The 12,925-nt window shown below is 35.6% G+C and overlaps 1 protein-coding gene across 3 annotated transcripts in view; it reads left to right on the forward strand.

Annotated features, from left to right (window-relative positions):
- Positions 1–12,925, forward strand: part of LOC148942279 (calcium-transporting ATPase sarcoplasmic/endoplasmic reticulum type-like) — a 96,946-nt gene that overhangs the window by 45,685 nt on the left and 38,336 nt on the right. For all 3 annotated transcript variants that reach the window (XM_089103058.1, XM_089103060.1, XM_089103057.1), the window contains exon 3: positions 9,531–9,650. In XM_089103058.1, the coding sequence (XP_088959184.1) occupies positions 9,531–9,650 (120 nt within the window). The remainder of the gene's footprint in view (positions 1–9,530; positions 9,651–12,925) is intronic.

The following is a 12,925-nucleotide window of genomic DNA, read 5'->3' on the forward strand; positions in this document are numbered from 1 at the left end:
CAGTTTTATAGATTATGAGCAAGCGTTCGATTCTGTTGACAGAGGAGCTTTAGTAAAGGTTTTATCCTTGTATGGTATACCAGACAAATACATTAAAGTGATTAGTGCTATGTACGAGAATAACACTGCTGCGGTTAAGGTAGGAAATGAGGTTAGCAGCTGGTTTTATATTAAATCAGAAGTAAGGTATGGTTATGTTCCATCCCCCTTTATAAGGAACATTTTGATTGAATTTATCTCAATGAACATGGGAAAGTCAGTAGGAAAAGTTACATTGAAACATAGAGGAAAAACTCTGTTTGACTTGGATTATGCTGCTGATTTAAGCATCCTAAATAAAAGAATGAGCAAAATCAATAAACTGCTAGATGTTCTTTGAGTTCAGGGTGCTAGAAGATGGTTAAAAATTAATGTTAGGAAGCCCAAGTCACTAAGGCTAGGAATAAGTGAAGATGAAAAGGTGACGTTGAGTAATGAAAAGATTGATCAGGTGTACAGGTTCACTTACCTTGGTAGTATTATTAGTGAAGATGGTGGGAGCAGTGAAGATGTTAAAAAATAGAATAGCCAAGGCTCAGGGTGTTTTTTCACAGTTAAAAAATGTCTGGAAGAATGGGAAGATAAGTCTGCAAACCAAGATTAGAATCTTAGAAGCTACAGTGATGACAGTGGTCAAATATGGCTCTGAAGCATGGACGCTCCGAAAAGCGGATGAAGATTTGCTAGATGTTTTCCAGAGAAATTGCTTAAGGATTGTTCTGGGTACCCGGCTGACTGACCGTATTTCAAACAATAGGCTATACGAAAAATGTGGTTCAATACCGCTTTCTAGGTCTATAATGAAAGAAAGGTTGAGGTGGTTAGGGCATGTTGTGCGGACGAAGGAAGACAGATTGCCGAAGATTGTTCTTTTCGGCCAACCATCTAGGGCTAAACGGAAATCAGGTCGTCCCCGTCTGGGTTGGGAGGACGTCATAAAGAAAGATTTAAAGGAAATGGGAACTTCGTGGGTGGGTGTAAAAAGGGAGGCTTTGAATAGATTTGGATGGAGGAGAAGCGTGCGTGGCTGTGTTGGCCTCAGGTGGCTTGGTGCTGCAATGAGTTGTTAGTAGTAGTAGTAGTTAATTGAAACGAAGCAAAATGACATTGTGATTCTGCTTTTAACCACTACCTAGAAATTCAGTCTTGAAAACAGTAGGAAATAAGTTTTTGTGACGATATTCGATTCCTCCTCCTAGAAGACAATGTAATTTTTCTATTGATTTTGGGTCAGTTTCTTTCTGGCAGTGAGACGGACAACATCGAAAAAATGTATCATACATGTTCACTATGTTTATATACATTGGGCAGCTGGTCTTCATGTGAGAACTGTACAACGGTTGACGACTATAATGAAAAGTGTAGACTATGCAATCCGTGTAAATTGCATAAAGGATATGCTGTACAAATTAAGGATTGTAATATCTGTCTTGAAGAGACTTGTGACTCTCATCCTAATGGATATCTCTGCTCCAATTGTCATTTTGATAAGTGTGACCAGTGCGAAAATACTTATCCTGGTATGATTGGAAAAAACCCTAAACGTGACTTCAGTTTATTTCTAAGGGATTGGTATCGTCGCGGCTTTAAATTGTATTGGGAAGAAGAATTTGGAGCACGTTTCAATTGTAAAAACATGGAGAGAGTATGGTTCTTGGATCATCGTTTTGAGGAAAATGCTAGTAATAATGAAAGGGCTTGTGATTTTCATTTGTTTGTTACAGAAAGTTACTTTTCATATCAAAATAATGTGTGAGACATTACTTCAAATAATCAGATGGAAACAGGTGAATTTTTCAATATGAATCTTAATAGTATTATTGACTACACAAGAAGATATAATAAAAATGAAGTTACAAAATATTGTGGAAAATGTGACCCTGACTTTGCATGCCAGGATCAGTACAAGTTGAATCCCAATGACCTGCAACCACTAATCGTTGTCGATGACGATGACTATGATGGTGACAATCTAAATGACTATGAAGAAGAAGAAATCTAAACAAATGAAGACAATAGACTTTTTTATAGTGCATATATATTTTATTAATAAACAAATCCACATACATTTTTAATACTGTACAGATCTGAGAGGGTATTTTCTACTAAAAAGTCATTCAAACGAGGACCGTGTACATAAATGTTGAGAAATTCAGCGAAAATATAATCACAACATTGAAAAATGAAATAAAGTAATGTATAAAATCCACAGCTTTTGGTTAATAAATCCTGTACTCGTATCCGATTCTGAATAATTGTTTTTCAAATTCCTTCAAGGTAGTTTTTGATGTGTGGTGTGTAGAATGCATATGATAGACCAAGAGGATCAAAAAATTCTATATTCTTTGTTGTTTGATAGATGCATAGCCAATGACCCGTCTGCACAGTCGAAGGACTACTATTAACTACGATAATGGTTTTGTTAACACTATGAATATAATCAAGGAAATCTGAGGGTATACAATAGGATTTGTATTTGGAAATAAAAGGATCCATGTTAAATACATAGATTATTTGATTGGTATTCATGGTGCCAAGTCTAAAAGAGCACTACCATCGGGGGTAACTTCCCAATAGGTTTCAAATTGATTGAGTGAGATTAATTTTACACTCTCTGTCAATTGTTTGTAAATGTACACTCTAAACGTAAAGTACTCGTTCGTACAATACTCATATCTTGAGTACCAGACAAGTCCAAAACAATGATACCATGACTTTTTGCGAACATTCAATCGGTAATACCATTTTCATATAGGGTCCTATAGGATTTATCAAAGGATAAATTGTAGAGAGGAATTCAATTTACTTTACATACAAGGGAGGAAAGTCCAAATAATTCCAATTCATGTGGCGAGCGTGTCCACGATCCTATGGCACTGGCACTTTTTACAAAAGCCAAAGCGCGTTTCGAAGGAATTTCACCATTGATAAATGAAGAACCGGTGGAGGTACTTGATCCAGTGGCAATATGACGTTGATTGGCGATTGTGTGAGGGACGAGCAGTTGGATATTATTTCCAGTGGCTCTTAGTTTTTCAACTGCCAAAGCGACAGAACTCATAACCTGTTTTTTTCGCACATGAAGTATTGCCCAAGTGAGATTGACATTAGCATCGGGTGCTGCATCAAGTGTTTTTCTCAATATGAAATTGGACGGTGCAAGTTGTAGCTTTATATCAAATTTAACATTGGGGGGGGGGTATCCATTGGGATATATTGAATATTTCATGATTGAGTCTACCAACTAAATGATACTCCTTGCTCACTGCCCAAGTGAATTCACCGTCAGTATCAACATCTGATCTATAGTCATAGCCCATTGGCAGACATCTCAATTTCTTATAGGCCATTGGAGTCATCAACATAAATTGTATGTAACTAGCATAGTTTGATAGATTGTTGCTAATGCTCACCAATGTTCCATTTATGTACACATATTTGTTTAAATAAATTGTGTAGTATACCATTTTCATAGGATAGTTCATCGACGTTGGAGGGAGGTGAATTGTCAGACTTTTTCCTTACCACAACTTTTAAATCGATAAATGTGGATGATAAATCTATGAAGTAGTCTTCATTGGAATAAACTTGAAAATGTATATCTTCAGAGAGGGGTTTCTGTGGATAAAATTGTTCATAATACCCGTGTTTTACACTGACATCAACACTTTCTGCATTGAAAAGATTTAGAGACGTGGTGAAAGTGGGATAAGATTCCTTGTGGGGTAGATATGCCATCTAGGAAAAGAAATCCCTTTTCGATCTAACAATTTTTCTTCTTGGTTTCTTTTTCTTACTTTTCTTTGACAAGAGTGATGATGTCTTTCGCTTCTGACCTGAGTAGAGACTGATGAGTGAAGAGATGTGTCTCCTCCTTTTAAAACCTTTTCTACTGTACTTCAATCACTCGCCAAGGAATCGTGCGCTGGACCTGAGAAATTGCGAAAAACCTTTTTCATCTTCTTCGCCATCCCCCCTATCATGTAGCTTAAAGGGTGCAAAATCCATGGCAGCAAGCGGAATATATTTTTTAGCCAACGGTTTTGCAGAGAGAAGCAACTTAGACATCCAAACGCCAAGCCCATATCCCATCGTAGATGAGTAGCCTTTACAATAGTCCATTCCTTAATATAATGGCCATGTCAGGGGAGAAGTAACATATCAACCAATATAAGGACACACAAATATATATTTTCTGTTAGATATTTTATTTTTGTCGAAGGGGTTGAAAATGAATTGTAATCAAAGCCAAACCCTTTGTTAATGCTCATGGTCCACCTAATTAACTTCTTAGTCTTAACTGACAGAGGTACGGAAATGAAGCGTTTACAACATCATAAAGAAGGTGCTGTATACTACTGGGATGAACAATGTCTTGGACGGTTTTTTGTTCAAGAACACGTTGTAGGGGGACTTTGGGTTTGCAACATCTTATGTGTTCAATAAAGGACCCGCACGGAATCACACGAAGCTTTAATGCAGGAACAGGATGGAAATCAGAGAAAATTACATGCTTTATCCCACCGGAGGTTCTAGTGGCTTTCTATTGAACTTATTCTGTTTAAAGCTAATATTATTTCTCAGATTTTCGTTGGGATGAATCACTTGGGTGTTAACGGACGAGGTAATGTAAATCCTACCGTGCTTCACTGAATAATTCAAACAGAATGTACCGTTCATACAATTTGATATTTTTTTATTGATTGCACAACGCAAATCCGTCATAGTACCATATTCTTTATATCCCAGTGTTAAATCTAAACAGTCATAAGATTTAAATGCTTCATCCCATTCATCTTTGAAAAAGAGTGACCAATTGAATGGTATAAATTTTATTCTATACATATAGTCTTTTCTCAGGATATCATAGATATTCTTCAGAATGCAGTAGACAAGAGCTGCTTTATACTTTCCATCGTTTAATTTAATGGTGGGGGAGAATGTTGTTCAAAAATCACTTGTCTTATTCAATTCATTTTAGAGATGGTTAGAGACATTAGACATAAACGTTACATAAAAATCATTGGGTTTCTTCAATATCTTCAAAACTGATCCAAGAGTCAAAATCAGAGTTGTATCCCAGCCAACAAGCAAGTAACTGTGCCATGCCCCTGTGAGTCAGAGTCTTTAATATATTTTCAATTTGTTAGATTTCGGTGTTTTTACCTTTTTGTAATTCATAATAAAAAAAGCTGCCAAGATTTTCATCATCTTTCATGTCACGCAGACGATAAGTTGTAGATGTAGTGTACAATAATGTGGAGGCTTTAAAAAGTTCTGCGGACCATTAATTATTGCTCTTTTCAAAAAACATTAGTAGTTGAATTACTTCGAACAGTATCACCAGGATTGAACTTTTTCTTGTTCATGTTATTACCACCACCAGTACCATTAGAATATTGTTTAAGATAAGTGTCGAATGAATTGACTTCCTGATAAACTTCTGTTGGGGTTGAGTCGGCCAGGGATCGATTGGGGTATTGATTATAATTAAACATTATTGTATAAAAATCATGAATAGAATAGGAAGTATTTTTTAAAGAGTAGAACCTTAAAATTAAAAGTCGAATATTTCTTATTAGCCATTTAGCAAATACTGCCTTTTTTGGGATGTAACAATGACGGAAGGTTGTACTATGTACGAATAGGACCGTTTCTAAAACAGAATTAAAAAATTAATTACCACAATCCATTTGAATGTTCTTATAGCAATTATGTCCAAGGATGATTTCAAGAGCTTTAGTAGCTTCTTCACCTTTCTTACACCGCAGTAGAACGGCATATTCATAGCGACTAAAAAGACTGATTGTAAGTAGAATCTATTTGTAGAGATGATTATGAGATCGTTTAATCTCATTCAGAGTTAAAAGATCTGCTTGTAGTATTTGTTAGGGAAAAAAGGCTTTAGTTTTTTCGATAGTAATTACCACAAACTTTACGATTACGGTGTGGAGTGCAACTTGATTCATTCTGCAGATACTCTACCGCCCGATTCTTTTCAAGTCAAGTGACTTGAGCTTGTGCGGTGGGGGTACTTAATCTTCCCAGTGCACCAATATTCTCATAAACATGTTTCAATGCTTCAACCTTTTTGAATGTAAGTACATATAGAATTGTTCATAGCCCATTCTTAAGATAATTGGAAATGGTGAGGGAGGTGCAAAGACTGTAAGACGCATCTACTTGAGTCTTCCACCAATTGCTTTATCGAAATCATTTCCACTGGGTACGCTAGCATTTTCCGGGAATAATTTAAAAACATCGTTAGATATTCGCATAAATTCATCAAATCCTTTTAGAACACTCTTATTTGTAATAAGACTTTTGTGAAAGTTTGCTGAGTTATAAAATGTACGCAGATGGCTGTCCATGGATATAAGTATTTTAAGACTCTTGAGCAAATCTGATAATAGCTCTAGTAAAATGCAGCTCTCGTCATTATAATTTGATTTTAATTGACATCAATTTAAACATGTTTACTGTCTTTGATAAGCGTCGAGAGCCTTTTACACGGTTCACAATAGGAATTTGGCATTAGCTCTGCAACACTTTTCAAGACTTTAGATGAATCTTCTTCTTCTTTTTTGTATTATCGTTGTTGATGATGATGATGATGATGGAGTCATTTCCTTATTGTGATCAATGACATTTACTCTTAGTGGTCTTTCACGATAGGGTTTGTGTTTGTCCACTCGACGAAGCGGATTTTGAAGTAGAATTAATTTTGAATTGTCAGCGATTGTCCCGCTGTTTATGAATCTATTGAGATTGTCCTCCAAATGATCCTTCGGCAAAAGCATGATTTAAATTTGAGTCAATCTATGGGGTTTAATCATTCTCTATTAAGAGAAAAATAATTACAAATCCTACGAAGACGGACAGTAAAAATGTAAAGAAGTTACAGCCCGCCTGACGAAGTTATTTTCATTCCAAATCGTTTTCTTAATTTCTGCTTGCCGCTGATTCTAGGCAGCATACATGAGAATGATTTTGCTTTGTCTGCTGCTTGACACCTTCTGGCTGTTGATTTTTGTCTTCTGTTAGATTTAAACAAAGTTCAGATATTAGATTAATGAATTATCTGTCGACACCATGTTTGAGGTTGGCCTTCCTAAGTCGTGGTTTTGAATTACCTAGGACGGTGAATAAATGTCAATGTTCATGTAATTTCTTCAGGTCCATGATTGCAACTAACGAACTTTTTTACTGTTCGCTTGCAGATATAAAGTATCTTCATCGTCAAAAATATTGGTGACTACACACAGATCCTCGGGTGTTTTTTGATTCAGATCACATGGAATTTATCCGTAGGGGTTGCTGGTAGCCTAATTGTAGACTAAGTGTAGGTGTTTCAATTTATCCCAATCCACCTGTTTTTTTAATTTAATGAGTGAAGGGGAATCACGAACAGCCCTCTAGGTAAGATAGTAGGTGCATTTCAATGCAAGAATTCTCATACACTTGTTCTGTTGAAAGAGATTATATAGAACTAGAATAACGGAAATCCGTTCATGATGAGATCGGACTGTGAAAACTTGTATTAGCTCCTAAAACCATTCTTCAACTGACTCTGCCAGCTTATCAATCATCAAGCAAGATTTGGATTAAATACTGTTGAAAATTTAAAGTCCAGGTCTGAATTTTATATCTGGGGAAATAGTTTTTATTCTATCATAGGATTCCTGCCAAACACTGTAGCAATAGTAAATTTTAGTTGCATTTTCTAAAAATATTTTGTCACGATTTTGAATTATTTTTGTTAAAAGTGTCGTTTTGCCGGACAATGATGGTCCACAGAGAAACGATTTAAATGGAGTTTTAAATTGATACTTAGCTTGCATCGATGTCAAAACCAACTGACTGTAGGTTGCATTATTCCCTTCAATAAATAATAAAAGTAATTTCTCTAATCAGATTCGAGAAGAAGAAGAAAATATTTTTAAGAATGATACATGTTTTTTATTTACAGAATTAAAACATCACTACAAAAAAATACTACATGTTTCATTAATACACACACACATAAAACATGAAAAAGACACTATCATGTAATAAATTCAATAAAAAGACACTAAAAAAACACTTATCACAATTGGAAAAAGGGGTCCCCCCACCCACACCCCGGAAGGGTGCGGCGGCCGCTGGCGGCGGCCGGCCAAAGGCCGGTACCCCCCCCCCCCAGGCCGGCCGCAGGTGCGGGGCCAAAAAACAATTGAACACTTTTTTATTTACAAAAAATTGACCGAGCTTTTGCACAATTTGTTCCTGCAAAAGAGAGGTTCGTATTTCTATAGCTTTGGTTAGTCAGATTTTTGAAATGTTCATTACCCAGATTAGTGTTTTGCTACTTTAAATGATAGAATGATACTTTAAAGAAGCCCACAATGGTATCAATGTATCCGATTTTGCATAGAGAAAGCCCATTCAATTTAAATTTGGCATCCCAATCGGTACAAATGGTGTAGTTTATGAAAAACTGATGTGAAGATTCTTGAGAGTTTTTATATTAAAAAAAGTCTGCTGGAATACGTTTTATGTTGGATGGATATCGTGTAGTGTATTCTGCTTTATTTTTTCTTCAAAAATCAAAATGAAACTTGGTAACCTTAAATACAGAGCGTGTAGAGATCAGTGTGATAAAGTACACAAAAGGAAGAGTAGGGCAATTTCAAAAAGAAGATTCACTGCGTTTTTAGTGTGCCAGTCTTATGGTAGAGGAGATTTCAGCAATTGTGTGCCCTGGTTTATCCCCTTCAGTTTGGAAAATGTTCTTAAATATATCTTAAATTTAGCCAAATTGGCTTAATAATTATTATGTATTCAATGACATGCTTCTTTTTTTGTTAATTTGTATTAATCCGTATTTTAGAGGACATCCTTGTGATTGTGTAAAATTAAGAAGTTGATAAATTACTTTGATACTGAAACCTTGAACTGGTTTACATATAGCATATATTAATAGCTTTTTCTCTCCTTGCCTATTAATTTCTCAATGTGACTGGTCAAATGCGTAGGCACACAGCTCGCTTCCATCATACGAAGACACGTCTAGAACCGATTACTTGATTTACGCCCATTTGGAATTCTTTCCAAGGATATTTTTCTATCAAAGCCATCTTGCATTTCTTTGGAGCGAAGGTTTAATTGAAACGTAAAACATAGTGATGAAAGTGGGCGAATGGCTAACGGATCTTTGATTTACTTTGTACGTCTAACAAAGATCATGAAAACAAAAGTTAATGCAAATGGTGGCTTATGTTCCAATATGGAACAATATGTTTGCAAGTGGAAATAGTACTTTAAAGAATATTTCCAGTAGAAATTGCTAGAAATAGTTCTGAATGCTTCGTCTCAAAGACTATGGATAAAACATTGGCAAGTTGTATGACTAAAGCTTTATGAGAGCATTATCCTTTTGACCCTATGAAGTTTTCTTGTAAATAGAGAAAAGTAGTTTTAAATATTTGGTTACATTTATTTTTTATTTATAGGTGCTTGCATTGTTTAAAGAACATGAAGATGAAGATGAAGCTGAACAGTTGACCGCCTATGTAGAACCTTTTGTTATTCTTCTGATTCTCATTGCCAGTGCAGTAGTTGGTGTGTGGCAGGTATGTCTTATTTATTATGCATAGCTGCATTTCAACAATCATCTGACTTCATATGCAGGACTTTAGTGCCTGCAGTTGTTTTTTTTTAGTAACGTTTATATTATTAACTCTTATATAGCGTTCTAGAAAGATTATTATACACCATAATTATACCTACAGAGAGGCTTAAGGGGGGTTAGAATCCACAACCAGAAATTCGAGGAATTAGGGTTGAAACCTGCTTGTTGCAGGCCCTTAAGGAATGGCGCCCCTCGTGGTAATAGCCTTGAGACTGGCAGTAGTGTAGCTATAACTATAGGTACGGGGGTGGTAGCAAATTACTGTGTCAATCTGTTCAACGAGACAGGTAGCAAATAACTGTATCAATTAAAGAGAGCAGGCAGGTGTAGCTATAATATATACAAGCGGGCAGTCCCCCCATGTAGATATAATGATAGGTACGGGGGTGGTAGCAAATTACTGTATCAATTAAAGAGAGCAGGCAGGTGTAGCTATAACAGTAGCGGACAGTACTTCCGCCACACAAGCAGACAGTACAATGATCAGATTCAGCCTACCATGAAAATTCGTGCTGTTCACGAAACCATGGTTTTGGAGTTAAATATCATATTTCTATTAAAAGTCGCGAGTGTTTTCATGGTATGGTGATTCGTTCAATCTGACATTGAGCGTGGATATAAAAAGCCCAATACCGAGTTAGTATCTCAGTCAATAAGTTGAATTTGATTAGTTTACATTATTTCAAATTGGAGAAATAAACGTTCAAATATTGTGAAAATGAGTAGTTTCACAATATTGCACCTCGAAGGAGCTGACAGTCATGTTGTGAAGACAAGGGCCCCCAACGTAGCAGTTGAAATTGGAAAGGAGTCCCGACGAACATTTGAGTGGAATGAGGTGTTTTGCAGATGTGTTTTACTATTGAGTAAATTTAAGTCGGACGAACATTTATGTTTCGCCGCAAAAGTGAATATAATGCATATATCACGAATACAGCATGGACTGAATGCTATTATGAAGCACATTGAGCAAAATGGATTGACACACCTAATGCAAAGAGAGTGAAAATATATTCTTTTATTAGATTTCTGTTAATAAAAATGTTTTCTTTTTTTAATTTTTTTTTTGATTAGACACTCTAGATGATCGTTTACTCCATTATCTCTCTCTCTATGGTGGGTAGTGGTGTTCAATAGGTATTGAGATTGTGCAAAAAGTAGAAACTTGCAATTGTTATTTTAGTCTATAGTTGGTAGTGGGAGTATCAAGAATGATTGGATTTGAGAAACAGAAGATCTTACGGAATCTAGTCAATTTGGAAAAATTTTTAGTGTTAGATGATGACTTTCTGGAATTATCTCTTCAACGGAAAACATTTTCTCTGGAAATGCTTAACAGTATAATGGGAACTGATTCCCCATCTTTGGACTATTGTATGAAGCTTATGCGTTATGAATCAAATGCATTTACTCAATTTATTGATATATTAATTGAAACGAAGCAAAATGACATTGTGATTCTGCTTTTAACCACCACCTAGAAATTCAGTCTTGAAAACAGTAGGAAATAAGTTTTTGTGACGATATTCGATTCCTCCTCCTTTTAGAAGACAATGTAATTTTTCTATTGATTTTAGGTCAGTTTTTTTCTGGCAGTGAGACGGACAACATCGAAAAAATGTATCATACATGTTCACTATGTTTATATACATTGGGCAGCTGATCTTCATGTGAGAACTGTACAACGGTTGACGACTATAATGAAAAGTGTAGACTATGCAATCCGTTTAAATTGCATAAAGGATATGCTGTACAAATTAAGGATTGTAATACCTGTCTTGAAGAGACTTGTGACTCATCCTAATGGATATCTCTGCTCCAATTGTCATTTGATAAGTGTGACCAGTGGGAAAATACTTACCCTGGTATGATTGGAAAAAATCCTAAACGTGACTTCAGTTTATTTCTAAGGGATTGGTTTCGTCGCTGCTTTAAATTGTATTGGGAAGAAGAATTTGGAGCACGTTTCAATTGTAAAAACATGAAGAGAGTATGGTTCCTGCGTCATCGTTGTGAGGACAATGCAAGTAATAATTATAAACCTTGTGATTTTTATTTGGCTGTGACAGAAAGTGACTCTTCATATGAGAATATTGTGTGCAACATTACTTTAAATAATCAGATAGAACAAGGTGAACTTTTCAATATGAATCGTAATAGTATCATTGACTTAACAAGAAGATTTAATAAAAATGAAGTTACAATATATTGTGGAAAATGTGACCCTGACTTTGCATGCCAGGATCAGTACAAGTTGAATCCCAATGATCTGCCACCACTAATCGTTGTCGACGACGATGACTATGATGGTGACAATCTAAATGACTATGAAGAAGAAGAAATCTAAACAAATGAAGACAATAGACTTTTTTATAGTGCATATATATTTTATTAATAAACAAATCCACATACATTTTTAAAACAGTTTATTCTTAGGGCACTGAAATCAATACTGTACAGATCTGAGAGGGTATTTTCTACTAGAAAGTCATTCAAACGTGGACTGTGTACATAAATGTTGAGAAATTCAGTGAAAGTATAGTCACGACATCGAAAAATGAAATAAAGTAATGCATGAAAACCACAGCTTTTGGTCGATAAATCTTGTACTCGCATCCGATTTTGAATAATTGTCTTCCCACTTCCTTCAAGGTAGTTTTTGATGTGTGGTGTGTAGAATGCATATGATAGACCAAGAGGATCAAAAAATTCTATATTCTTTGTTGTTTGATAGATGCATAGCCAATGACCCGTCTGCACAGTCGAAGGACTACTATTAACAACGATAATGGTTTTGTTAACACTATGAATATAATCAAGGAAATCTGAGCGTATACAATAGGATTTGTATTTGGACATAAAAGGATCCATGTTAAATACATCGAGTATTTGATTCGTGTTCATGATGCCAAGTCTAATAGAGCACTACCATCGGGGGTGATTTCCCAATCGGTTTCGAATTGATTGAGTGAGATTAATCTTACACTCTCTGTCAATGGTTTGTCAAAGGTACACTCTAAACGTACAGTACCCGTTCGGACAATACTCATATCTTGAGTACCAGACAAGTCCAAAACAATGATACCATGACTTTTTGCGAACATTCAATCGGTAATACCATTTTCATATAGGGTCCTATAGGATTTATCTTAGGATAAATTGTAGAGAGGAATTCAATTTACTTTACATACAAGGGAGGAAAGTCCAAATAATTCC

This window comes from Artemia sp. Qi Xiang Cuo, chromosome 17 (genome assembly GCF_049724085.1).
Source record: "Artemia sp. Qi Xiang Cuo chromosome 17, ASM4972408v1, whole genome shotgun sequence".
Lineage (NCBI taxonomy): Eukaryota > Metazoa > Arthropoda > Branchiopoda > Anostraca > Artemiidae > Artemia > Artemia sp. Qi Xiang Cuo.